Source organism: Saimiri boliviensis, chromosome 7 (assembly GCF_048565385.1).
Source record: "Saimiri boliviensis isolate mSaiBol1 chromosome 7, mSaiBol1.pri, whole genome shotgun sequence".
NCBI classification, from domain to species: Eukaryota; Metazoa; Chordata; class Mammalia; order Primates; family Cebidae; genus Saimiri; species Saimiri boliviensis.
Window position 1 is genome coordinate 99892684 of NC_133455.1, and position 27111 is coordinate 99919794.

The following is a 27111-nucleotide window of genomic DNA, read 5'->3' on the forward strand; positions in this document are numbered from 1 at the left end:
CATTGTTTATCTGAATGAGACTGATACCACAGCAGTATTTTTAAATAATAATTATACTTCAGATGACTGAAGTCTCAGGGGTATCTGAAGAGAATAGCGTAGACCAGAGGGGAAGAATTGAAGAAGATGTTACCAAGTTAAAATAAAAGCAGTTTAAATGCCAGTAAATAATGACAAGAAAATTGGCAGGAGATAAATGAAACAGATCATTTAAGATAAACAGTTTTACAGCATAGCAAGGAAGTTCCAAACCACAAGCTTTCTGTTTCCTGCATTAAAACAACTTCTTACTAGATGGTACATCTAGCCCCCAGGGAAGAAGTGAATGACACACACTCAAAAACCAATTCGTAGCTTTCTAATAAATAAATAAAACTCTTCCAGGCTGGAAAGAGATCCATGAACACAGAGAGCTTAAAATTCATATTCGATAATAAATCCTGTGGTTCCAGACAGTGCTAGGTGCATAGGGGGTGTTCTCCTATTTAAATATCAGTTAATAGTCCCCCTATTTAAATATCAGTTAAATGTATGAAGAAGCAAATGAATGGGATTCCTGGAAAATACTACACTCTCTTGTATCCAAATTATTTCCATCTCAAAGACAGGAATCTCTAACTTTTACTCTTTTCTTAGATTATGGTGTTTTCTAAACTATTTTTGTTTTCCAGAAATTTAAGGAAGGATGTCTCAGAGTCTGGGAAAATCCCGCTTGCCTCTTCACAGTTGTGAGAAAGCACATTTCAGACAACAGGGAAAACCCATACTTCACCACAACAACACGCTGTACATTGTCTGGGCCACTGAAGCATAAATTAAAGAGAAATAATGTAGTCAAGCAAGCAGGCAGTAAGAGGAAGAGGGCGGAGACACCATCAGGCGGTATAAATTCTGGGATGCCTCAGCATCTCCGAGACTGAACAAGAGCTCCAGCAAAGACTTTCACTGTCCATCAGCGTGACCTCAGATTAACTAAGGAATCTTGAGAATAAAGATGAGCTCTGAAAATTGTTTCATAACAGAGAACAGCTCTTTGCATCCAGAGAGTGGACAAGAAAGTAAGTTGGATCTGATTTCATATATACTCTGTAATATCTCTACATATGACATATAACAGCAGTTACAGAAGATACACTAGTAATCTCTCTATATATGATATATAATAGTCGAGAAAATATACTGGTAATCTCTATATATGTGATCTATAACGGTTGTCAGGGAAGAAAGCGAGGCTTTGTCTTTTAGAGAAGACGGGTTCTACTTCAGGGAAGAGGTGAATCCCTCTTTATGTATAAGGAGTTCTAATACCTGAGATGAGAGAAAGCTGCAAAAATGAAGATCTTTAAAGATCGTTCTCTTTGCTTCCGTTTATACTATCTCAGTGTTTAGATTTAACTAGAAAACTCCCTGCTCTAGCCCAGTGAGTCTCCATCATTTTCCATATCCATCTGTACGCTCTCCAGGAAGTGATATCTATGAAAAATTCTATTTTCCACATAAGCAATTACATCGCTGGCCTTCCCTTGCATCTTTATCTGCTTTCAGTGTGCCTTATGACAAGTTCTCATGACAGCATCTTCTGGTTGCTGGAAATGTACAAGTTTCCCATCTTTGAGAGAATTGTATATCAGCAGCTAACATTTTACAGTGTCCATTTGTAATTTACTTAAAGAATGTCACAAAAGGATTCCCGAAAACGCAATCATCTGCTTTGGTATTGTTTATCGGACAGTTTCCCTCCATTTCATCCTTCTGTTTAACCCTTCCAATTTCTGGCTTCAAAGTCTATGTGACTCAGAATTTTTTCTTCCTTTCCTTTGTTTCTCATCACAATATAGTCATCTTAGAAATTTTCCCCTCTTCTATTTGTTTATTATATTCACATATCTGGTTTATTTCCTATTACTGCGATTTTGCCTATTATTTTTCTATACCTTATTTCTGTAAAATTTCTTGATTTTTTCCATTTATTCCTCTTTCTCCTTAATTAATGAGGTACCCTAAACCACTAGCACTTAGTAATTAGACTTTACTTGTCAGCAAGAGCTAGCCAGTAACAAAGGGATATGTTAGAAACAGCAGAACTAAAACAATCTTGTAGAAAGGGATTATTTTCTAATCATGTGTCTACTGTATTAGTTTCCTTTTGAAAACCATCAATTACTTCTTCTAAATCCATCCTGTGTTTAAGAACATAAAATTTAGTGTAGATAACAAGTGCAAAGCATGCAAAGTTTCAGGCAATCAGGTGAGCCATTAGTTATGACCCAGTCACACTGTGAAAAAGAAATAATAATAATAATAATTAATAAATAGAGAGCACAGCTGAAAGAAAGACCTAATGCAGACATTCTTAACTTTTCCTGTTTCAACTTTCTGTTGAATGTCTAATTTAGGCTGCCCTAGTAAGGTGATTTATTAGCATGAAGAATCGCTGGATGTCACCCTTGGGTGATTCAGTAGGTAGCAAATTGGGTTTATTTTCAACTTCTCTATTAATGTGTAGGACCTGAAATCAAAGCAAAAGTGTGCTGTTGAGAGAAACCTTTTGTCATCTAGGAGAGAGGTGTTACTGTGGGTAACACTAGCCCTCATTAATGGGAATAAAGTATCATCTGAGAGTCATCTCAAAGCTTTCTCCCTAGCTGAGGCAATGGGCTCAGTGAGACCCTGGATCCCATGGGTTATTAGGGTGTGTTAGTGCTGGCTGAGGAGACAGAGCTGTTGTAGTTCAAGCAGCACAACTGACTCTCGCGTAGCACGAAGTGGAACTAGACAGAGCTCCGAACTTGCTACCTTAAGCAGCAAAGGCTGCTTCCGATGATGATTCTATATAGGTGAAAAAAGGAAAATTTGCTTTGAGAAGCTAGAAAATCGAGCTGGATAGCAGTGAAGTAAAGACATCTTCTGCAAAATCTGAGTGCAGATCTGTGATGGGAAAAATAACTTCCAGATAAAGCAAAAGTTGATGTCGACACCAGTACCCAGTAAATTACTAAGAAAGAAAGCCAACATCTCTTGGTCCAGTTTAACTTTAGACAAATGTTTAAAGGGTAAAAATATGTAGATTTCAACATACATCTTACGTAAACTTTTTTTAAGTTATGAAAATCATCCGTGCCGAAAGAAAGAACTTTTTTTATTTTGAAACTGTTTTGCATTGCCAGTTACTCAAGTAGCCATTTTACATTTCGGTTTTTGAGACTACAATAGGGACCTGTGTACTTCTTGGGGGCCCCATTTTAAGAATCCTGACAGCTTCTCATGCAAAATTAAAATCCAAAATCTAAGTCACAAAATTCTCTTTTCTCTTTCCTCAGTTGTTTACTTACACTGTAGAACAGATATCCTTCTAGAATTTTTTTGTAACTGTCAGTTATCATTAACATCATATTCCTGTTCTAAATCCTTCCACAGAAACATTACCTGTTGGAGGGAAAAAAAGCCTTTTACTTCGTTTAACCACTGTACAGAGGGTAAATGAAAAATCTTCCACTGAATATTTGCTCTCTAATACTGTTAAATTTCCTCTATTATTTTAACATCTTTTGAAAAAATCAAACATTTCACTGTTCATTCAGACATCATTTTAAATTGAGGTTTCGTTTACATACACTGAATGCACAGCTCATAGGTGTATAGTTTAATGAGTCATGACAATTGTATAACCACAAGACCCGACAACATTTGAATATTTCCATGACCCCAGACAGTTTGCCCTATATCCCACTCCAGTTAAATTACCTTAATTACACACACAAAGGCAACTACTGTTCTGATTTCTGTTACCAGAGCTTAGGTAAACTATTCATTAATGTTATATAAATGGAAATATTTATTATACAGTCTTTTGTGGCTGGATTTTTTTTCCCTCAAAATTATTTATTTATTTTTTTGAGATTCAGTCATTTTGTTGCATGTATCAGCTGTTTTATTTTAAATTGCTGAGCAGAATTTCCTTGTGTGGATATACCATAACTTGTTTTTTCATTCTCCTGTTGATGAGTATTTGAGTTATTTCTGGAATTTGGCTCTTAAGAATAAAGCTGCTAGAAACAGTCTTGCACAAGGCATTTTGAGAACATGTTTTCATTTTTCTTGAGGATATACATAGGAGTAGATTTGTTGGGTCATAGAAAAGGCATATATTTAATTTTATAAGAAACAGTTTCCAAAGTGTTTTTCCAATTTACTCTCCCACTAATAATATCTGAAAATTCCAATTCCAACCTCACCAAAAAACACCGTCGTATTTAAATTTTTTTCAGTCATTTTAATATTAGATATTTATATATCAATTCAATGTTTTACTTTATTATATTATCCATGTTTATCCCATTCATATTATTTCTCTCCAACACAGTAACCCCAAGGAAGTTAAGGAATTATGCTTGAATTTATTTTTTTTTTTTTGAGACAGGGTCTCACTCTGTCACCCAGGTTAGAGTGCAGTGGCACAATCTCAGCTCACTGCAACTTCTGCCTCCCAGGCTAAAGCAATCCTCCTACCTCAAATTCCCAACTAGCTGGGACCACAGGTGCAAGCCACAACGACCAGCTAATTTTTTGTTTTTTTGGTGAAGACAGAGTTTCACCATGTCGCTCATGATGGTCTTGAACTCTTGAGCTCAGGTAATCTATCCACCCACCTCAGCCTCCCGAAATGCTGAGACTACAGGTGTGAGCCACCACACCCTCAACTTTTTTAATGTATTTTCTAGGGCATGTGGATATTTAATAAATGTTCTTGTCACAATTGAAACAATAAACTGATTATATACTTAGAATTTTCATAGCTATTAAGTGTATAAATTGTATGTGACAGGTAAATATTTTGGTGAGATATTTTATGATCTCATCATTATGTTTGAATTGTTTTATTTCAAGTCAACAAGAGACTATTCATATTCACTCAAAATTGAGGGGAAATTAGCTTAGAAATTTGTATAAGGATTAGGGAAATTTCATATAAGGAGACGGGAAATACTAAATTTAAATGCCTCAAAATAGTATCACATGTTAATATAGTACTTCTATAGACTGTCTGAACTAATCATCAACTTTCTCCCTTCCAGATGATGCCAGCAGTCCCCGTTTTTCAACACAACGTGAAGGGTTCTTCCAAGTTCCTGTCCTATGTGCTGTAGTGAATGTGGTCTTCATCACCATTTTAATCATAACCCTCATTGCTTTATCAGGTGGGTCTGTACTTCAATTCTTTTAAAGCCTCCTAGCCGTGCCATTCATGCCCAGCTGAAATCAATATTAGTTTGGTCTAGCTAATCAGTAATTGTAGCTAATTTAGAATTATCCCATTTACCATATATGGCCAATTTCCGAATCAATACTAAACATAATTCCACAATCCTTGAACGATTAACATAATATTTTTATAAGTATTAAAAGTATCTATGATTTATGTATTACTGTAGAATAAAATTGCATTTGAAAAGATGTTTACATCTAGAATGAAGGCAGCTGATTTGATTTCCAAATAAATAGCTAATTAGCTAGAAAAAAATGTAAACTTCCCATCCATTGATTATGGGGGAAAAAATCACATCTAACACCATAGATTAATCAGGAAGTGACCAGTATTCTGTGTTTTTTCTCAAAGGCCACAGAATGGTAGTTCTGAATAATTAAGACTATATTTAAAAGTTCCCAGAGACTCGGTAATGATATGCTATTCAATACGTACAGCTATACCAAGACATATTTGTGTCTTTTACAAATGGGAACATTTACCATTTTTTGAGATACTCTCAGCCCTACCTCTTTCTGTATTGTGAATTAGTTCCCTAAAAGTTACTCTCTCCATTTTTCCACCTTTGTGCTATAAATACTGCATCTTCAAATACCTCCACCTCTGCTTTCAGATTCAAAACCTTATTTGAAATGTATAACGCACTTGACCTGTTTTAGTTCCAAAAAACTATCTATTCCAAATTTTAAGAATTTTTTCTGTATTTCTGTTATTTTCTGACAGTAGGGCCAAAGGTACACCCCTTATCCTCACACCCCCATCTGATCATGATGAGGCACAACGGAAGATTCGATATGTTCCTCAGAACTTCGTTTCTTCTTATCTTTTTCAGAATTCTCCTTTTTAGCTTTCATCCTTTGCTTTTTCACCACTGAACACCACGTAGCACTCCTGGGCTAGTTTTGCATGCTATAGGTATTTGGTTTCTTTTGTTACTAAAACAAAGCATTTTTCTGTTCACAGTGGGAAAATACAATTGTCCAGGTCAATACACATTCTCAGTGTCACCAGACAGCAATGGTTTCTCGTGCCCGGATGACTGGGTTGGCTACCAGAGGAAGTGCTACTTTATTTCCACTGTGAAGAAGAGCTGGACTTCTGCCCAAAATGCTTGTTCTGAACATGGTGCTACTCTTGCTGTCATTGACTCTGAAAAGGACATGGTAAGAACAAAAAAGAGATAAAATATTATTATTTTAATTCACATGGCTAATCAGTGGTTTCCTTCTAAGTGAAAAAACATTGTACCTACCACAGTTGTAGAAAAATGTCATCTCAGAGAGCCATGTGATCAGCCTGAGGTCAAAATGAAATTAGTCTTCTTTTTTGAGATGGAGTTTTGCTCTAATAGCCCAGACTGGAGTGCAATGGCACGACCTCAGCTCGCCGCAACCTCCGCCTTCTGGGTACAAGCAATTCTCCTGCCTCAGCCTCCTGAGTAACTGGAATTACAGGCATGTGCCACCATGCCTGGCTAATTTATTGTATTTTTAATAAATGCGGGGTTTATCCATGTTGGTCAGGCTGGTCTCGGACTCCCCACCTCAGGTGATCTGCTCACCTCGGCCTCCCAACGTGCTGGGATTACTGGCATGAGCCACCGCGTCCAGCCTAATTTCATCTTTTAATTTGATTTGATTGTTTAGCTTCAACGACCAGAAATATCGAATAAGCAGATGGTCAGATGAACTGCCATGCCTCAGGTTGCAACTTTTGAGAAACAGAATTTAGCATCTACTTCCCAAAGGTGTTTAACGTAACAACTTATTTGTACTTTTTTAAAGAACTTTCTAAAACGGTATGCAGGTAGAGGTGAACACTGGGTTGGACTGAAAAAGGAACCCGGTCAGACTTGGAAGTGGTCAAACGGCAAAGAATTTAACAACTGGTAAGTCTCCAGAAGTCTCTTTATTCTCACCAAGGTAGCTTGTCAGGACAATCATTTTCCTTTTCTCCTTTCAAAGCACTTTAGACACAAAGGCTGAGCTCTTCAAGAGCTCTAACAAACTCTTCTGAATGCGTATACTCTGGAATTCTTTAAAGACAGGCTTTATTATTATTCCTTTTTCTTTATCTACACTTATAATTCATAAAATAAATGCTTATCCTAATTCTTCTCAGCAAACTCTAATTGAGTAATAGATCTACTTAATTTGGAAATATTCTAATAATTATCATAATGCAACAAAACCCCATTTTTGTGTCACATTTAGACTTTACTAATAAGATAGTTGTTGGAAAATAAATCCCTATTTATTTCTCAGTTTTCATCCCCACAGAATAAAGAACATTTTCAATGCCTAATTAAGAGTTTCCATAGAGCTGAAAGAAAATTTGTCCAGAATTAAAGACACTCTATTTTTAAAATATGTTTAATGTTTGAAGATCATTTTATAAGTTTGTTGTTGATCTTTGGCATCCAAAACTCAAGAGTTGAATAAATTTCCAACTATCATAATATTTTTATGATAATTACTGATAAGGTATCAAGATTAAAATTCAGGTCTCTAGAAAAGGGATTCCTAATATTTGTCCTATGATTCCATATCCACAAACGGGCATCAGGAGCCATAAGACCCCTACAGCTGTATGCACCAGTGTGCTTGGCTGCTGCGTGGATATAATTTTGGGAAATTATTTATTGAAAAATCAGGCCGGGCGCGGTGGCTCAAGCCTGTAATCCCAGCACTTTGGGAGGCCGAGGCGGGTGGATCACGAGGTCGAGCGATCGAGACCATCCTGGTCAACATGGTGAAACCCCGTCTCTACTAAAAACACAAAAAAGTAGCTGGGCATGGTGGCACTTGCCTGTAATCCCAGCTAGTCAGGAGGCTGAGGCAGGAGAATTGCCTGAACCCAGGAGGCGGAGGTTGCGGTGAGCCGAGATCGTGCCATTGCACTCCAGCCTGGGTAACAAGAGCGAAACTCCGTCTCAAAAAAAAAAAAAAAAGAAAAAAAAGAAAAATCTATGAACTCAAAAATGTCCAACAATCACTTCTCTGGTGCCATGCCAGCCAAACAAATGACATGCTTTCCTCTTTTCTCCGTGTTTTCTCCACATACTATTTCTTTCCATTCTTTTCCATTGTCTCTACAGATTAGTCAATGATTATTTAACTTATGTATCCTACTAAGAATTTAAAAGAAGCAGAGGTCACCATCATAGGGTTCATTCTCACATAACGGAATGAAAACAATGAGCTGAAAATAATTCTAAGTTTCTTTATTGTTTGACAGGTTCAACTTTACAGGGTCTGAGAAGTGTGTTTTTCTGAAAAGCACAGAGGTCAGCAGCATGGAATGTGAGAAGAATTTACACTGGATCTGTAACAAACCTTATAAATAATAAAGAAACATGTCTACTTATTGACCATTATAGGATGGAACTCAAGGAAATCTGTGTCAATTGATGCTGCTCTGGGTTCCCAAGTTTTCCATACAGACTTTGTCAAAAAAATTTTGAAGTATCTTGGGAATTTTCTTCCAAACAGAACTGTGGAAAAAAGGAAGAAATTCCAGGAAAATCTGCATTGTGGATTCTTATTGCCATGCGCTGAAAGCATCACAGGTTGACTGATAATCATGCCCACGAATGAGAAGAATGACTATGGAACCTTTTGGATGCACTTTACATTGTTTTGAATTCAGAAATAATGAAACAACTAGGCATAGACATTATTTATTGCTGACTGACTACCAACATTTGAGAGTGAGAGCCCTTCGTGCGTTTGCTCTATTGGAAGGAGTTAGATGTTGGTACTAAATACTGAATGTAAACAAAGGAATTATGGCCAGTAACAGAGGTATTTAAACTAACTGAATCTCTTAAGCTCAGAGAGCATTTATAAATGGACAAATGCTCACGAAACTAAGAGTTGTAATATTTCTCTCTTTTTAGAGAATTTTCCAATTTGCTCTGTAATTTTTTGCCCCACAAAGAATGGGATGATTATTTATTTTTTTACTTACTCAGTTGTAGACTGATCCTTTTCCATGGTACATATTTCTTTGCCTTTACAACCTTTTATACAGTGTTTTCCAGAGAAAAGACAAAAGCAAAGAATATGAGGAATATCTGTAAAACAGAGAAAAGTGTTGGAAAACGTGCAATATGTGACTTGGCAAGTTTCTATCAGGAAATATTCTGTAATGTTCAAACCTAGAATAATACTAGTCTTTGTGACTTTCCTAATCAATTCTATTATGTGCAATACTTCATTTAAAGTATTTCAATGTGCAATAAAATATATTTGTTTGTATTTTGTGTTCAGTACAATTATAAGCTGTTTTTATGTATGTGACAATAAAAGTAGAATAAACAATGGTTTCCAAGAAAGTTCATTCCTTCAAAATACATTAAAAAGTATATGCTATATAAGAAAGCAGAAAACAGAGTACTATGACTTTTAAAAAGTTCCATCTAGAGTAAAACCTTAGTTTTATAATAGCGTATACATTTCAAATTGTTTTCAAATACATATATGTTAAAGGGTGTATGTGTCCATATCCATTTTTCTGTATATAGCAGATGCTTAGTAATAATTACTCCTCATAGTCAATGCTCTGAAAGTATCTTGTTCAATTCTGAGGTGCTATATATACTTTGGTTATTTACATAAAATAATTCAGTGCATAGAAATAAGGCATAATCTTCATGGGATATGTCAATAAGCAAAAAACCTGATGATATAGTTTGGATGTGTGTCCCTGCCCAAATCTCATGTTGCATTGCAATCCCCGTCATTGGAGGTCGGACCTGGTGGGAGGTGATTGGATCACGGATTGAATTCCTTGCACCTGTGAGTGAGTTCTCAGGAGATCTGGTCTTTTAAAAGTGTGCGGCATCAACCAGGCCTGGTGGCTCACAACTGTAATTGAGAGGCCAAGGTGGGTGGATCACGAGGTCAGGAGTTGAAGACCAGCCTGGCCAACATGGTGAAACCCCATCTCTACTAAAAATACAAAAAAAAAAAATTAGCTGGGCCTAGTGGCGGGCGCCTGTAATCCCAGCTGCTCAGGAGACTGAGGCAGAAAATTACTTGAACCCGGGAGGCAGAGGTTGCAGTGAGCCAAAATCGCGCCATTGCATTCCAGCCTGGATGGAGCGCAATGGCGCGACAGGGTGGGACTCCATTTCCCAAAAAAAAAAAAAAAAAAAGTGTGCACCTCTCTCTGTCTCTCTCTGTCTCTGTCTCTCTCTCTCTCTCTCTCTCTCTCTCTCTCTCTCTCCCTCTCCCCCGCTCTCTCTCTCTCTCCTCTCTCTCTCCCCCTCTCCTGCATTTCTCTCTCCCTCTCTCCTCTCTCTGTCTCCTCTCTCTCTCCTCTCCTCTCTCTCTGTCTCTGTCTCTGTCTCCTCTCTCTCTCTCCTTCTCCTGCATTTCTCTCTCCCTCTCTTCTCTCTCTCTCTCTCCCTCTCCCTCTCCTGTATTTCTCTCTCTCTCTCCTCTCTCTCTCTCTCCCTCTCCTGTATTTCTCTCTCTCTCTCTCCTCTCTCTCTCTCTCTCTCTGTCTCCTCTCTCTCTCTCCTCTCCTCTCTCTCTGTCTGTCTCTGTCTCCTCTCTCTCTCTCCCTATCCTGCATTTCTCTCTCCCTCTCTTCTCTCTCTCTCTCTCCCCCGCTCCTGCATTTCTCTCTCCCTCTTTCCTCTCTCTCTCTCCCTCTCCTGCATTTCTCTCTCCCTCTCTCCTCTCTCTCTCTCTCTCCCCCCTCCTGCATTTCTCTCTCCCTCTCTCCTCTCTTTCTCCCTCTCCTGCATTTCTCTCTCCCTCTCTCCTCTCTCTCTCTCTCCCCCTCTGTCCTCTCTCTGTCTCTGTCTCTCTCTTTCTCTTCTCTCTCTCTCTCTCTCTCTCTCTCTCTCTCTCTCTCTGTCTCCTCTCTCTCTCTCCTCTCCTCTCTCTCTCTCTCCTTTCTCCATGTGGCATGCCTGCTCCCACGTCGCCATCCACCGTAACTAAAAGCTCCCTAAGGCCTCTGCAGACGCTGAGCAGTGTGTGCATTATGCTTGTAAAAACTGCAGAAAGGGAAGCTAATTAAGCCTCTTTTCTTTATAAATTACCCAGTCTCAGATTTTTTTATAGCAATGCAAGAATGACCTAATACACTCGATTATCTTCAAAATTGTTTTATAAATGTAATTTGCCATATACTACTCTACATGTTGGAAATGTATGATATGTATGGTATCTTTAAACTGTTGACAAACGGCAAACAGAAATGTGGATTTCCGACACCGCTTAGTAAAAAATAATGACCTCTGTACTCCTTAGTTCCCACAGCTCTGGGAAAAAATGAAACAAGTGGCCTCCTAGCTCTAATATTCTATCACTCACAACAATCCACTCCCGAGTCCTCTTAGAAAACGGTGTCTTGTGATTCATATTTTAGTTATAACATATTTTTCATGTCCGTAAATCAAATCAAATTATGAAAATTGAGAGTAAGCTTTAAAATATCATTTCAATATTAGTACGATCCAATTTTTGAATCACTGAATACTGACTATAGCACCTAACAATTCAGTGGCATTTTACCATTTTTAAAAATACTTTTATTGAACCCATATAATTATGTGAAACGAGCAGCTGATGTATTTCCCTTGCCAGAGGAAGAAGTTGAAATTATGTTGAAAAAGCAAAGCAAAACCCAGATTATTGAGTTTTCTTAGACATATTTTGAAGTTATTTTTATCCTTAAGGAAAACTGTTTTCTTTCCATAGATTAAAAAATATAGAATTCTTAAAGGGAATAATTTTATTATTTAAAGTATTCTACTTGCTATGACTGATTATGAATATAAAAAATGATTTATTTATTTATTTATTGAGACGGAGTTTCGCTCTTGTTACCCAGGCTGGCGTGCAATGGCGTGATCTCGGCTCACCGCAACCTCCGCCTCCTGGGTTCAGGCAATTCTCCTGTCTCAGCCTCCCGAGTAGCTGGGATTACAGGCACGCGCCACCATGCCAAGCTAATTTTTTTTTTTTTTTTTTTTTTTTTTTTTTTTGTATTTTTAGTAGAGACGGGGTTTCACCATGTTGACCAGGATGGTCTCGATTTACTGACCTCGTGATCCACCCGCCTCGTCTCAAGAACCCTCCTGCCGCAGGCGAAGTCCCCTGCTACAAAAGCTGCTGTGCCCTCTGGTGGCGGCATGGGATTACTGCACTTCTGTTTTTAGGGTGCTGCCAAGAATCTATGCGGAGCTTGGAGCTGCTCAGGGCGGGGCACCCGGACCAGCACGCCCAAGTTTCATCTCTACCGCTCGCGGACTGACTACCTATTTTATCAGAACTCGTTCAAAATTCAGCTTCAATTAGTACATAAGAACAAACTTGAAGCATTATGTGGCTCCTAGTACACCTTAAGCATGTATTAAGCATTCATCATGATTATTATAAATGCAAACACTGTCTTCAAACTTCCAGTATTGGCATAAAGCAGGGTTCTACACATGTCTGTTTCTACATAATATATCTTATTTAGATTATTTTTTAGAAAGCCTTTTTAAAGTTCCATGCGACAAGTAATTATTAAGCAGCTACTACTGTGGTGGACACAAGAGTTAAAATACTGAGCAAATTCCACATGGCAACTGGCCTTGTGGAATTCCTGGTCTACTTGTAAAACAAACAAGAAGGTAAATTCATGTGGTGTGGTTATAACAGGAAAAACGTAGGATGCTGTGGAAGCGTATCAAAGATATACGTCGGTATTCAAGCCTTTAGCTAATTATCAAAATTTCAACTCCGTAGGCTACCTTCATCTTGGACAGTTACATAAATACGTGTAAAATAAAACCATCAGTTACCCGTGTTTGGCTTTGGTTTTTCAGCACAATTTCAACTTCTTCCTCTGGAAAGGGAATATGTCAGCCGCACATTTCACATAATTATAGAGATTCAATAAAACTATTTTTAAGAAGGCTATTAGGTGCTATAGTCAGTATTCAACTATTTAAAAACTGCATGACACTAATACAGAAACCTTTTTAAGTTCACTGTCAACTTTCATAATTTTATTCGATTTTTACACATTGAAAATTTATTATAACTGATATTAAGATATAAATGATTTTCAGGGAAAAATGTTGGAAAATATATGACCAGTAAGATTGCCGGGGATGGTATAAACTGGTCTCATTTAACCTTTGGAAAGAAGCTTGACAATACTTATTGTGGAGGGAGGGAGATTTTAAAGAAATAAACTTGGATGTGCAAGACATAACCACAAAAATGTTTATCAATGAGATATTTCTAGTAGTGAAGAATCAGAAGCTACCTAATTGTCCAAAACCAGAGATTCAGTTAAATAAATATAATTCTCCTACATGATGAAATGGTATCCCAACATTTAAAAAATGAAGAAAATTTATGTATATGAAAGAATACTCAAACTATTATTCCAGTTTAAAATAATATATGCAATAGGATTATTTTCTGTTCAACATTAAATATAAAAAACATGTTTTCTATTTCTATATGCTGACAGAAATTACAATCACTGATGTAAAGACAGTGGTTTTCCCTGAGAAGTACAGATATAGGAAGTATTTATTTTCTTTATGTTTTTCTATAATTTTGCATCCTCCTTTTCTTCTTCCCTCCCTCCCTCCCTCCCTCCTTCCCTCCTTCCTTCCTTCCTTTTCTTTAGAAGTCTCACTCTGTCACCCAGGCTGGAGTGCAGTGGTGCAATGTCAGTTCACTGCAGCCTCTGCCTCCCCAGTTTAAGTGATTCTCCGGCCTCAACCTCCTAATGAGCTGATATTACAGGCTTGTGCCCCCACGCCCGGCTAATTTTTCTATTTTTAGTAGAGAAGGGGTTTCGCCACGTTGGCCAGGCTGGTCTCAAACTCCTGACCTCAGGAGATCTGCCACTGCCAGCCTTGGCTTCCCAAAGTGCTGGGATTACCTACCTGAGTCACCACACCAGGCCAATTTTGAATTTTCCTATAATGAAGTTATTTTATTCTTAAGAAAAAGTGTTTTCTTTAAATAGCTACAAATATATTAATTCTTAAAGGGAATAATTTTATTATGTAAGGCATGACTCTAATTTCTAGTGGCCAATTACAAATATAAAAAATGAGTTTATTTCTTTTCTTAAAATTTTTTATTATACTTAAGTTCTGGGGTACATATGCAGAACGTGCAGGTTTGTTACATAAGTAAACTCGTGCCATGGTGGTTTGCTGCACCTTTCAACCCAACATCTACATTAGATATTTCTTTTAATGCTATCCCTCTCTTAGGCCCCCACCCTCCAACAGGCCCCTGTGTGTGATGTTCCCCAACCTGTGTCCATGTGTTCTCATTACTCGACTCCCACGTATGAGTGCAAACATGCAATATTTGGTTTTCTGTTCTTGTGTCAGTTTGCTGAGAATGTTAGTTTCCAGCTTCATCCATGTCCCTGCAAAGGACATAAACTCATCCTTTTTTTATGGCTGCATAGTATTCCATGGTATATATATGCCACATTTTCTTTATCCAGTCTATCATTGATGGGGATTTGGGTGGTTCCAAGTCTTTGCTATTGTAAATAGTGCTGCAATAAACATATATGTGGGCAAGACTCAAGGATCTCAAAGTTCGGAGGCTGAGCTTCACCTCATTTCTGCAGCAGGCCCTGCCTGTGATGAGTGTCAGATAAGATGCCAGCATCCTAAAAGGCCTAGATTCGCAGCTACACTAGTCGAGGCTGAGGTGGGCGGGAGTCTGAGACCAGCCTGGATCGCTTGGAGTCGGGAGTTTGAGACCAGCCTGGCCAACGTGGTGAAGCCCCGTCTCTACTGAAAATACAAAAGAGTTGACCGAGCCTGGTGATGCACACCTGTGGTCCCAGCTGCTTGGGAGGCTGAGGCAGAAAAGTGGCTTGAGCCTGGGAGATGGAGGTTGCAGGGAGCTGAGACTGTGCCATTGTACTCCAGCCTGGGTGACAGAAGAAAAACAACAACAAAAACTTCTTTTATATCTCAAGGGTCCAGAGAGAACCATCAAGGTGTGAGGCGTGAGAGAGATGTTGGTGCTTCTCCGCAGTCTGTGCCACCTTGTCTTCCAGGAATAGCAATGATTGACAGAGAGCTGACTGTGTGTCGGGATATGGTATCCAGTTCTATACCTGGATTACATTAATTGCGAAATTCTCACTTCAACCTGTGAAATGCAAAGTATTCTGGCACATGTTAAAGATGGTAAGGCAGACTTTATTCCTGGGGATCATGGCCATCGGTATTGGGATCCCTGCACGTGGAGCTTGCAGAAGAGGGGAGAGAGTAGACCCAACTCCTTCTCTGACAAGGACGAGTGGTTTATAGCCATGGAGTGGGTGGCAGTCAGTGGATAGAAAATAACTAAGAAGGAACATTGAGGATAAGGGGGGTTGCTGGCTAAACCAACATGATGGGATATTTGTTGATGGCAGGCCAGGGTGATTAGATACCAAGGGCAGAGGATTTTTTTTTTTTTTTAATGGGGTTTTGCTCTTGTTGCCCAGGCTGGTGTGCAATGATGTGATCTCGGCTCACTGCAATCTCCGCCTACCAGGTTCAGGTGTTCTCCTGCCTCAGATTCCCAAGTAGCTGGGGTTACGGGCACCCGCCACCATGCCTGGCTGATTTTTGTATTTTTAGTGGAGACGAGGTTTCACCGTGTTGGCCGGCCTGGTCTTGGACTCCTGACCTTGGGTAGTCTGCCCGCCTCGGTCTCCCAAAGTGCTGGGATTACAGACGTGAGCCACCGCTCCCGGCTGAAAATTTTTGTTTGTTAGTAAGATTCTTGATTCAAATGGATTCTACAACGCCAGAGAGGGACCCCAAGTTCAGGCCCAGTCAAGCTGAGGACTCAGAGGAGCCTGACTAAAGTTTCAATCAAAGGAGAGAGTCTTTGTCAAACTCTGTGAGATGAACAGTATTATTCCCATTTTATAGATTAGTAAACTGAGGCACAAAGATGAGTCAAGGCACAGTTGGCAAATGGTGGAGGATTTAAACCTATGGAGCAGGATTTGATGCTGTATCTAACATGCCTGTTATTGACATGTCCATCCAACAACTACCGTATAATGACAATTCATGTGTAATATGATGGCCTTAATCATTAAAGACAGATTAAACATTAAAAAAAATATGTGCATGTGTCTTCATAGCAGAATGATTTATAATCCTTTGGTATACCCAGTAATGGGATTGCTGGGTCAAATGGTATTTCTGGTTCTAGATCCTTGAGGAATTGCCACACTGTGTTCCACAATGGCTGAACTAACTAATTTACACTCCCACCAACAGTGTAAAAGCATTCCTATTTCTCCATATTCTCTCCAGCATCTGTTGCCTCCTAATTTTTTAATGATCGCCATTCTAACTGGCGTGAGGTGGTATCTCATTGTGGTTTTGATTTGCATTTCTCTAATTACCAGTGATGATGAGCTTTTATCGTATGTTCATTGGTCACATAAATGTCTTCTTCTGAGAAGTGTCTGATCATACCCCTAGCCCACTTTTTCGTGGGGTTGTTTTTTTCTTGTAAATTGATTTAAGTTCCTTCTAGATTCTGGATATTAGCCTTTTGTCAGATGGATAGATTGCAGAGATTTTCTCCCATTCTGTAGGTTGCTTGCTCACTCTGTTGATAATTTCTTTTGCTGTGCAGAAGCTCTTTAGTTTAATTAGATCCCACGTGTCAGTTTTGGCTTTTGTTGCCATTGATTGCTTTTTGTGTTTTAGTCACAAAGTCTTTGCCCATGCCTATGTCCTGAATGGTACTGCTTAGGTTTTCATCTAGGGATTTTACGGTTTTAGGTCTTACATTTAAGTCTTTAATCTATCTTGAGTTAATTTTAGTATACGGTATAAGGAAGGAGTCCAGTTTCAGTTTTCTGCATATGGCTAGTCAATTTTCCCAACATCATTTTTTAAATAGGGAATCCTCTCCCTATTGCTTGTTTTCATCAGATTTTTCAAAGATCAGATGGTGGTAGATGTGTGGCATTATTTTCGAGACCTTTCTTCTGTTCCATTGGTCTATTTATCTGTTTCGGTACCAGTACCATGCTATTTTTGTAACTGTAGCCTTGTGGCATAGTTTGAAGTCAACTAAGTGATGCCTCCAGCTTTGTTCTTTCTGCTTAGGATTGTCTTGGCTATCTTTTTTGGTTCCATATAAAATTTAAAGTAGTTTTTTTTTTAATTTTGTGAAGAAAGTCAATGGTGGCTTGATGGAGATAGAGTTGAATCTATAAATTACTTTAGGAAGTATTGCCATTTTCATGATATGATTCTTCCTATCCATCAGCAGGGAATGTTTTTGCATTTCTTTATGTCCTTTCTCATTCCCTTGAGTAGTGGTGTGTAGTTCTCCTTGAAGAGGTCCTTCACATCCCTTGTGAGTTGTATTCCTAGGTATTTTATTCTCTTCGTAGCAAGTGTGAATCAGCATTTACTCAGGATTTTGCTCTCTATTATTGGTGTATAGGAATGCCTGTAATTTTTGCACATTGATTTTGTATCCTGAGACTTTGCTGAAGGTGCTTGTCAGCTCAAGGAGATTTTGAGCAGTGACGATGGGGTTTTCCAGATACACAGTCATGTCACCTGCACACAGAGACAATTTGACTTCCTTTCTTCCTATTTGAATACACTTTGTTTCCTTCTCTTGCCTGATTGCTTTGGCCAGAACTTCTAATACTATGTTGAATAGGAGTGGTGAGAGAGGGCATCCTTGTCTTGTGCCAGTTTTCAAAGGGAAAGCTTCCAGTGTTTGCCCATTCAGTATGAAATTGGCTATGGGTTTCTCATAAACAGCTCTTATTATTTTGAGATACATTTCATCAATACTTAGTTTATTGAGACCTTTTAGCATGCAGGGGTGTTGAATTTTATTGAAGGCCTTTTCTGCATCTATTGAGATAATCATGTGGTGTTTGTCATTGGTTTTGTTTCTGTGACAGGTTACATTTATTGATGTACATATGTTCAACCAGCCTTGCATCCCAGGGATGAGGCTGACTTCATGCCATTGGATAAACTCTTTGATGTGCTGCTGGATTCAGTTTGCCAGTATAGTATTGAGGATTTTTACATCAATGTTCTTCAGGGATATTGGCCTGAAATTTTGTTGTTGTGTCTCTGCCAGGTTTTGGTATCAGAATGATGCTGGCCTCATAAAATGAGTTAGGGAGGAGTCCTTCTTCTACGGTTTCCAATAGTTTCAGAAAAAAATGTCATCAGCTCCTCTTTGTACCTCTGGTAGAATTTGGCTATGAATCCATTTGGTCCTGGGCTTTTTTTGGATGGTAGGCTACAAATCACTGCCTCAATTTCAGAACTCGTTAGTAGTCTATTCAAGGATTTGACTTCTTCCTGGTTTAGTCTTGGGAGGTTGTATGTATCCAGGAATTTATCCATTCCTTCTAGGTTTTCTGGCTTACTTGCATAGAGGTGTTTGCAGTGTTGTCTAATGGTAATTTGTATTTCTGTGGGATCAGTGATGATATTCCCTTTATCATTTTTTATTGTGTCTATTTGATTCTCTTTTCTTCTCTATTAGTCTAGCTAGTGGTCTATTTTGTTCATCTTTTTTTAAAAAAAAAAGCTCCTGGATTCATAGGTTTTTTTCAAAGGTTTTTCATGTCTCAATCTCCTTCAGTTCTGCTCTGATCTTAGTTATTTCTTGTCTTCTGCTAGCTTTTGAATTTGTTTACTCTTGCTGCTCTAGTTCTTTTAATTGTAATGTTAGGGTATTGATTTTAGATCTTTCCCAGTTTCTCCTGTGGATATTTAGGGCTATAAATATTCCTCTAAACACTGCTTTAGCTGTATTCTACAGATTCAGGTACATTGTGTTTTTGTTCTCATCGGTTTCAAAGAATTTCTTGATTTCTGCCTTAATTTCATTTTTTACCCAGTGGTCATTCAGAAGCAGGTTGCTCAGTTACCATGTAATTGTGCAGTTTTGATTGAATTTCTAATTCTGAGTCTGAGTTCTAATTTGATTGCACTGTGGTCTGAGAGACTATTTGTTATAATATCCATTCTTTTGCATTTGCTAAAGAGTGGTTTACTTCCAATTGTGTGGTCAATTTTAGAATAAGTGCAATGTGGTGCTGAGAAGAACATATATTCTGTGGATTTGGGGTGAACGTTTCTGTAGATGTCTATAGTCTCCTACTATTATTGTGTGGGAGTCTAAGTCTCTTTGTAGATTTCTAAGAACTTGCTTTATAAATCTGGCTGCTCCTGTATTGGGTGCATATATAGTTAGGATAGGTAGCTCTTCTTGTTGCATTGATCTCTATACCATTACGTAATGCCCTTCTTCATCTCTTTTGATCTTTGTTGATTTAAAGTCTGCTTTATCAGAGACTAGAATTGCAATTCCCGCTTTACTTACTTTTCATTTGCTTGGTAAATCTTCCTTCATCCATTTATTTTGAGGCTATGTGTGTTAGTGCATATGAGATGGGTCTCCCAAATACAGCACACCAATGCGTCTGACTCTTTATCCAACTCACCAGTCTGTGTCTTTTAATTGGGGCATTTAGCCAGTTTACATTTAAGGTTAATATTGTTATGTGTGAATTTGATCCTGTCATTATGATGCTAGCTAGTTATTCTGCCCATTAGTTGAGGCAGATTCTTCATGGTGTTGATTGTCTTTAGAATTTGATATGTTTTTGCAGTGGCTGCTACCGGTTTGTTGTCCTGTCTATATTTAGTGCTTCCTTCAGGAGCTCTTCTAAGGCAGGTCTGGTCTTGACAAAATTTTCTCAGCATTCGCTTGTCTGCAAAGGACTTTATTACTCCTTCATTTATGAAGCTTAGTTTTGCTGGATAAGAAATTCTGGGTTGAAAATTCTTTAAGAGGGTTGAATATTGGTCCCCACTCTCTTCTGGCTTGTAGGGTTTCTGCTGAGAGATCCATTGTTAGTCTGATGGGTTTCCCTTTGTGGGTAACCTGACCTTTCTCTCTGGCTGTGCTTAACATTTTTTCCCTCATTTCAATCTTGGTGAAACTTATGATTATGTGTCTTGGGGTTGCTCTTCTTGAGGAGTATCTTTGTGGTGTTCTCTGTATTTCCTGAATTTTAATGTTGGCCTGTCTTGCTAGATTGGGGAAGTTCTCCCGGATAATATCCTGAAGAGTGTTTTCCAACTTGGTTCCGTTCTCCCATCAGTTTTGGGTACACCAGTCATACATAGGTTTGGTCTTTTCACATAGTCCCGTATTTCTTGAAGGCTTTGTTTGTTCCTTTCTATCCCTTTTTCTCTAATCTTGTCTTCATGCTTTATTTCATTCAGTTGATCTACAGTCTCTGATATCCTTTCTTCCACTTGATCCATTTGGCTACTGATACTTGTGTATGCTTCACAAAGTTCTTGTGCTATGTTTTTCAGCTCCATCAGGTCATTTATGTTCTTCTCTAAACTGGTTATTCTAGTTAGCAATTGCTCTAACCTTTTTTCAACGTTCTTGTCTTCCTAGCATTGGGTTAGAACATGCTCCTTTAGCTCAGAGGAATTTGTTACTACCCACCTTCTGAAGCCTGCTTCTGTCAATTCATCAAACTCATTCTTCATCCAGTTTTCTTCCCTTGCTGGAGAGGAGTTGTGATCCTTTGGAGGAGAAGAGGCATTCTTTTTTTAGGAATTTTCACCTTTTTGAACTGGTTTTTCCTCAACTTCATGAATTTATCTACCTTTGGTCTTTGATGTTGGTGACCTTCAGATGGAGTTTATGTGTGGATGTCCTTTTTGTTGATGTTGATGCTATTCCTTCCTGTTTGTTAGTTTTCCTTCTACCAGTCAGGTCCCTCTGCAGTAGGTCTGCTGGGGTTTGCTGGAGGTCCACTCCAGACCCTGTTTGCCTGGGGATCACCAGTGGAGGCTGCAGAAGAGCAAAGATTGCTGCCTGTTCCTTTCTCTGGAAATTTTGTCTCAGAGGGGCACCCCCAGCTGGAGCTCTCCTGTAAAAGCAGTCTGTCGACCCCTGCTAGGAGGTGTCTCCCAGTCAGGAGGCACAGGGGTCAGGTACCCACTTGTATAGTCAGCCTGTCTCTTAGCAGAGCTCGAGCACTGTTCTGGGAGATCTACTGCTGTCTTCAGTGCTGGCAGGCAGGACCGTTTAACTCTGCTGAAGCTGTGCCTGCAGCCGTCCTTTCCCCCAGGTGCTCTGTCCTAGGGAGATGGGAGTTTGATCCATAAGCCCCTGGTTGGGGCTGCTGCCTTTCTTTCAGAGATACACTGCCCAAAGAGGAGGAATCTAGAGAGGCAGTGTGGCTACAGTGGCTTTGCCAAGCTGTGGTGGGCTCTGCCCAGTTCAAACTTCCCAGTGACTTTATTTACACTATGAGAAGAAATCCACCTACTCAAGCCTCAGGATGTCCCTGCCCCTACCAAGCTCAAGCATCCTAGGTTGACTTCAGACTGCTGTTCTGGCAGAGAAAGTTTCAAGCTAGTTGATCTTAGCTTGCTGGGCTCTGTGGGGGTGATTTGCTGATCTAGATGGCTTGGCTCCCTGGCTTCAGGCCCCTTTCCAGGGCAGTGAATGGTTCTCTCTCTGGCATTCCAGGCACCACTCGAGTATGAAAAAAGCCTCCCACAGTTAACTTGGTGTCTGCCCAAATGTCTGCCCAGTTTTGTGCTTGAAACTTAGGGCCCTGGTGATGTAGGCACCCAAGGGAATCTCCTGGTCTGCAGGTTGTGAAGACCATGGGAAAAGCATAGTATCTGGGCCAGAATGCACTATTACTCATGCACAGTCCCTCATGGCTTCCCTTGCCTAGGGGAGGGAGTTCCCCAACCCCTTGTGCTTCCGCTCACCCTGCTTCTGCTCACCCTCTGTGGGCTGCACCCACTGTCTAACCAGTCCCAGTGAGATGAGCTGGGCATCTCAGTTGGAAATCCAGAAATCACCTGCTTTCTGCATTGATCTCACTGAGAGCTGCAGACCGGAGCTGTTCCTATTTGGCCATCTTGCCAGTCACCAAAAAAAATGAGTTTATTTCAAGAACCCCTCCTGCCTCCGTCTTAAAGTCCCCTCTTCCAACAGCGGCAGTGCCATCTAGTGATTGTATGAGATTACTGCACTTGTGTTTTAAATACCTCATTGTCAAAGGACATTAAATAATAATTTCTTTGTCAGATGGGTAGATTGCAAAAATTTTTCCATTCTGTTGGTTGCCGGCTCACTCCAATGATTGTTTCTTTGTGCAGAAACAATCTGTGCAGAAACTCTTGTTTAATTAGATCCCATTTGTCTATTTTGGCTTTTGTTACCATTGCTTTTGGTGTTTTAGTAAAGAAGTCCTTGCCTGCAATATTCAGAATCTACAAAGAACTAATACTAAAACATACAAGAAAAAAAAACAAGTCCATTCAAAAGTGAGTGAAGAATATGAACAGACACTTTTCAAAAGAAGACATTTATGAGGCCAACAAACATGAAAAAATGCTCATCATCACTGGTCATTAGAGAAATGCAAATCAAAACCACATTGAGATATCATCTCATGCCAGTTAGAATGGTGATCATTAAAAAAATCTGGAGACCACAGATGCTGGAGAGGATGTAGAGAAATAGGAACACCTTTACATTGTTGGTGGGAGTGTAAATTAGTGCAGCCATTGTGGAAGACAGTGTGGCGATTCCTCAATTATCTAGAAATAGAAATCCCATTTGACCTGGAAATCCCATTACTGGGTATATACCCAAAGGATTATAAGTCATTCTATTATAAAGACACTTGGAATTTTTGAAAAAGGAGAAAATGGAAACGCTAGAACTAAAATCCAGAGTAACTAAAATTAATTTCACAGAAGAAACAGAAGAAATAATTTTTAATCTGATAATATGTATGCTCAGCATCTCCCCCCAAAACAACCAATCAATCTAACAAGTAGACAAAGTTGGAACAAGCATCACAGTTAATAGCACATTAAAAACTTTCCCTTTGACATTGGGAGCAAGAAAGACAAGGTACTCACTGTGATCACTTCTACTTATCATCATTGCTCATGATATTAACAGATGCAATATGATTTTTAGGTTATAAAAATTTGAAAAGAAAAATATAGCACATGTCAACCATGGATATGATTTTGTTTATAGAAAATCTATAGATAAATTATTAGAATTAATAAAGGAGTTTATAAGGTAGCTGGATGCAAATTCAATATAAAAGAATCAGGCCGGGTGTTGTGGCTCATGCCTGTAATCCCAGCACTTTGGGAGGCCAAGGCGGGTGGATCATGAGGTCAAGAGATCGAGACCATCCTGGTCGACATGGTGAAAACCCGTCTCTACTAAAAATACAAAAAAATAGCTGGGCATGGTGGCTCGTGCCTGTAATCTCAGCTACTCAGAGGGCTAAGGCAAGAGAATTGCCTGAACCCAGGAGGCAGAGGTTGCAGTGAGCCGAGATCGCACCATTGCACTCCAGCCTGGGTAACAAGAGTGAAACTCCATCTCAAAAAAAAGAATCAATTGTATTTCTGTTTACCAGAAACAACTCTCTCCATGGCTGGCTTTGAGAAAGCAAGGTACCATGTTGGGAAAGTCCTTATAGGAAGAAACTGAGAGCCACCTCTGGCTGGTAGCCACCAAGAAACTCAGGCCCTCTGCTGATGGCCCACAAGGGAGTGAATGCTGCCAGCAACCATGTGAGCCTAGAAGCAGATCCTTCCCCAGTCAAGCTTCAGATGAGATGAGAGCCACAGTCAACACCTTCACTGCAACCTTGCGAGTGCCTGAAGCATAGCCACGCCTAGACTCCTGGCATACAGAAATTGTGAGGTAACAATTGTGCATTGTTTTAAACTGCAAAGCTTAAAATAATTTGTTATTTAACAATAGAAAGCTAACACAGCATGGGTTCCATATGAGGGAAAACTGGAGAATTGTTAGAAAATCTATACAAGGAGCACCTTGACCAAACCAAACTTCACCCCTGTATGTCTACCGAAGATTGGACATTTATTGTCTGGCATTACTGTGCCAAAATGAGGCCGAATTCAGGGTAGAAGTATCTAGGCAAGGCTAAGGGAAGAAGTGCTTTATTAAAGACTGAGGAATTAATTTAAATTCTGAAAACCAGAGAGATGCTTTGACCCATCTGCTAATCAACCTCAAAATCCTTGACAATCAGGCTTCAGGTGCCCAGGAAGATTGAAAAAAAAAAAACTGACCTGCTTAATAATAGAGTCCTACAAATATTGAGACCAAGAGGAAATAGTCAACCTCTGCCTGAACATCCAGTGATGTCCACTGGTCCCAGACACAGAAATTCCATTGCTTATTTAATACCTCAGTCTTGCTCACTGTTAGAGAACTAAGGACTACCAGATATTTAGAGCCTCCAATAAAAGTAGAGATCAGGCCAGGACCAGTGGCTCACACCCAAATTCCAGCATTTTGGGAGCTAAGGCAGGAGGATCCCTTGAGACCAGGAGTTCAAGATCAGCCTGGCCAACATGGTGAAACCTTGTTTCCACTAAACATACAAAGAAATTAGCTGGGTGTGGTGGCACATGCCTGTAATCCCAGCCAGTCAGGAGGCTGAGACAAGAGAATCACTTGAACCTGGTAGGCAGAGGTTGCAGTGAGACAGGATCGCGCCACTGCACTCCAGCCTGGGCGACAGAGCAAGACTCTGTGTCAAAAAAAAAAAAAAATGTAGAGATCAAAACAAGCACATATAAGATGAAGTTCAAATTAGAACTGATGGTAAAAGGAAAAGAAAGATTTAAAATATTCTCATAATTCACAATCTCAGGAGTGGAGAGAGAAAACACCATATCAAACAAAAAGAGTAAACTATATATTAAAAAAAGATCATTTCACAACAAGAAATAATTCTTGAAAATTAAAGTTATAACTAAATAAATTGAGAAAAACAAATTCTATGAAATGGGTGGAGGGAAAACTTAAGAACTTTCCTAGATAATAAAATCTAAAGAGGAAGAGGTAAAAGAAAAAGTATAATGATAGAACATCAACCCAAGAGCACTAATATTTCATTAAAATGCCAGAAAAAGACATAAAGATAGGAGGAAAAATTAGGAAGTAAGTATAAAAAAATTTTCTCAGAAGCTAAGGGTGTGAGTTTCCTGTTTAAAGCTTCACATTGAATGCCCGGTGGAAAGGATAAAAATAGACTTACAAGACACCTCACTGCAGAATTTCAGAATTCTAAGAATAAATTCAAGATCCTGAAAGTCTCCAAATAGAAAAATTAGGCCTCAGACACAGGATCAGAAATGAAAATTGTATTTTTTTTTTAACAATTATGTCACCTGGCAGAAAGTGCCACTAAAATTCAGAGGAAATCTGATTATGGATCTAAACTTCTATATTCAGCCCAACTATTATATTTCAAGTACATAAGGACAATAAAACTCTCTCCAGCTAAATTACTGAAAATTTTTCTCTTCTTTGTCTCTCTCCCGTTTATCTTGTCTTCATTAACAAAACTCTTTTGAGCAAATGTGTGTGCTTACTGAGTTTTGACATCATTTCCTAGAGAATACTGGCCCCTCCACTTTTGTGTAAACGTCCATTTTTTTTATCGACACTTGAAGTTAATGATTTCTTTTAAGCTAATATTTTACTCTTTATTTTAGAACATATTTCCTCTTTTTGTAACTGCACAACTTCCTTTTTCTTAGCCTCCCCTAAAATGTCATTAATTATTTATCAAACTGACTGTCTGTTCTGCATCTTTGACAATTTAATGCTTTTAACCCTTGATCTCTTATTGTGTTATCATCAGTGATCACCAAGGCCATTCAGAAAGATCAGACCTTGGTATCAGGAATAAACTATCCCTGAAGAGGAGGTGAGATTAGCCCATACCTAACAAAAATTAAAAACAGTTTTCGAAAGCATTAAACTTATCTCCAGGTAAGGTAAATTAATTGGTAAGGTAAATTAAAATTTAAATTTAAATATGTATTGATGAACCACAAGCAATATCCAAATCTGACTTAGACACAGACCCATAATTTTGACATCCTGAAGGTGAAGACAAATGTAATAATTGCATAGAAGTATATTTCTCTTAATGCAGGGGATTTAATAGTCTTTAAATGAAGACATCTTTAAATTAAGATAACCAACATAACATGCTTTAAACAAAGACCATGAAATCAAGGCATCTGTAAACATAAATCACAATATCCAGCATCTAATAAGGAATTATTCAACATGCCAAGAAGCAGAAAATACGAACAATAACAAATAACTGTAAATTTAAAATATATTTGCCATGAAGTGACAGAAATGAAGAAACTAGCAGACAAAGATGTTAAAACTGTTTTATAATTGCATTTAGGTATTGACTATGTAGGCACATTCTTCTTTTCAAACTAAATATTTAAAAACCTACTTTTTCAAAAACTTAACTACACAAACCACTACTGAAAATGTATACATAAATAAACATGAAGCCCCTCTATTAAGAGAAATATACTTCTATGCAATTATTGCCTCTATCTTTACCTCCAGGATCTCAAAATTATGTGTCTGTGTCTAAGTCAGATTTGGATATGATTTATGGTCCACCAATACACATTTAAATTTTAATTTAAGCATTTCTAACACAGAGGGAAAATATAATAGGATAACCTTTGTTTAAAAATGTAACACATATCAAAGAACCAGGTAAAAATAAACTTTCATCATTTTAAATTCATTGACTAAGTCTTCACACTGTACATAACAAGGATTCATTGCCCTGTTGCTGAAAAACCAGTCCTTGATAACCCAACCTGGGAATGATATTGGTGAAAATGATGAAGTAGATTTGCTCTCACCTCTTCCATTCAACACCACGCTGGAGTTTCTTGCCAAGGCAAT

The 27111-nt window shown here is 38.7% G+C and overlaps 1 protein-coding gene and 1 long non-coding RNA gene across 2 annotated transcripts; one reads left to right on the plus strand and one right to left on the minus strand.

The window, feature by feature from the left end:
* The first annotated feature begins 900 nt into the window (after positions 1–900).
* On the plus strand, positions 901–10140 carry CD69 (CD69 molecule). The gene is made up of 5 exons (XM_003926671.4): positions 901–1058; positions 5076–5198; positions 6230–6429; positions 7051–7154; positions 8504–10140. Exons 1-5 carry the CDS (start codon positions 995–997, stop codon positions 8610–8612), a joined length of 600 nt encoding a protein of 199 aa, XP_003926720.1. The 5' UTR covers positions 901–994; the 3' UTR covers positions 8613–10140.
* On the minus strand, positions 1186–27111 carry LOC141585172 (uncharacterized). Its single transcript, XR_012518542.1, has 3 exons — positions 27069–27111; positions 9236–9341; positions 1186–6415 (listed from the first exon to the last, which is right to left on the minus strand). It is a non-coding gene; the product is annotated as an uncharacterized LOC141585172 (long non-coding RNA).